The sequence below is a fragment of the Oryzias melastigma genome, linkage group LG9, assembly GCF_002922805.2.
Source record: "Oryzias melastigma strain HK-1 linkage group LG9, ASM292280v2, whole genome shotgun sequence".
Classification (NCBI taxonomy): domain Eukaryota; kingdom Metazoa; phylum Chordata; class Actinopteri; order Beloniformes; family Adrianichthyidae; genus Oryzias; species Oryzias melastigma.
In genome coordinates, this window is record NC_050520.1 from 20,273,358 (window position 1) to 20,274,187 (window position 830).

An 830-nucleotide genomic window follows, 5' to 3' on the forward strand; every position below is an offset into this window, starting at 1 on the left:
CCAATACAGCTGAAATTGATTAACGAGGCCCTCAGCTGATTAACCAACCAGAAAATTATCAGACAGGTTTAATTCAATTCATGCTAGGACCAATAAAAAAGTGTTCCTTTAAATTTTGTGAGCAGTATATATATTTAAAAAATCCATGTTCAGCAAAAAACAAAAAAACTGGTCAACAACAAACGCGTAAGCTAACACAGTGCTATGGTAAATGGCAGCGTGCGGTGGTGCAGGTGGGAAAAAAATAGTTTTACACCTGAACTATCATCAAAGTGGGGTGGAGTCTGTGTGAATATGGAGCATAAGTGAAGTAAATCCAGCTGTAGTTTTAGTTTCTGAAGTCCGTCTCGTTGAATCTGCTCTAGTGTTTGTGCTGGAAACACGGATGTTTACATTTGATCTTCTTGGAGCTGAAGTGACCCTCTCCCCCTCCTCCCACACACATATGCTGGCCTTCTGGCTTGGATCCGACTCCTTGTGGAGTTGTTTTGGCCCATGTTAGGAATAAAAGAGCAGGACTGCAAAGCATTTAGTGAGTGTTTTGTGATCTGGATTGTTGTTGCAGGTCTGGACAGTCCCGGTCTGTATCGCGGCGTCGCTGGAGGAGTCCTGGACACGCGGCAGCTGGCCGACACCGGTGAGGATCCGGACAGCACCACCAGTTTTGTATCTGCCGCCGGTCTGTGTTTAACCGAGGTGTGCTTGTTTTCAGACCTGGAGCAGCTGGAGGTGCCGTCCCTTTGTGATGGGGTGATCCGATTCTTACAGGATCTCCCTGGTCCCGTGCTGCCCCCTTCACTGCAGGGTGAAATGATTCACACAGTCCAGGG

General features: G+C 47.2%; 1 protein-coding gene across 1 annotated transcript in view; it reads left to right on the plus strand.

Annotated features, from left to right (window-relative positions):
* LOC112138447 (phosphatidylinositol 3-kinase regulatory subunit alpha) overlaps positions 1-830 on the plus strand; it is a 33,862-nt gene that overhangs the window by 18,653 nt on the left and 14,379 nt on the right. Inside the window, exons 5-6 of the mRNA XM_024261007.2 lie at positions 566-637; positions 713-829. Of these exons, the coding sequence (XP_024116775.1) occupies positions 566-637; positions 713-829 (189 nt within the window). The remainder of the gene's footprint in view (positions 1-565; positions 638-712; position 830) is intronic.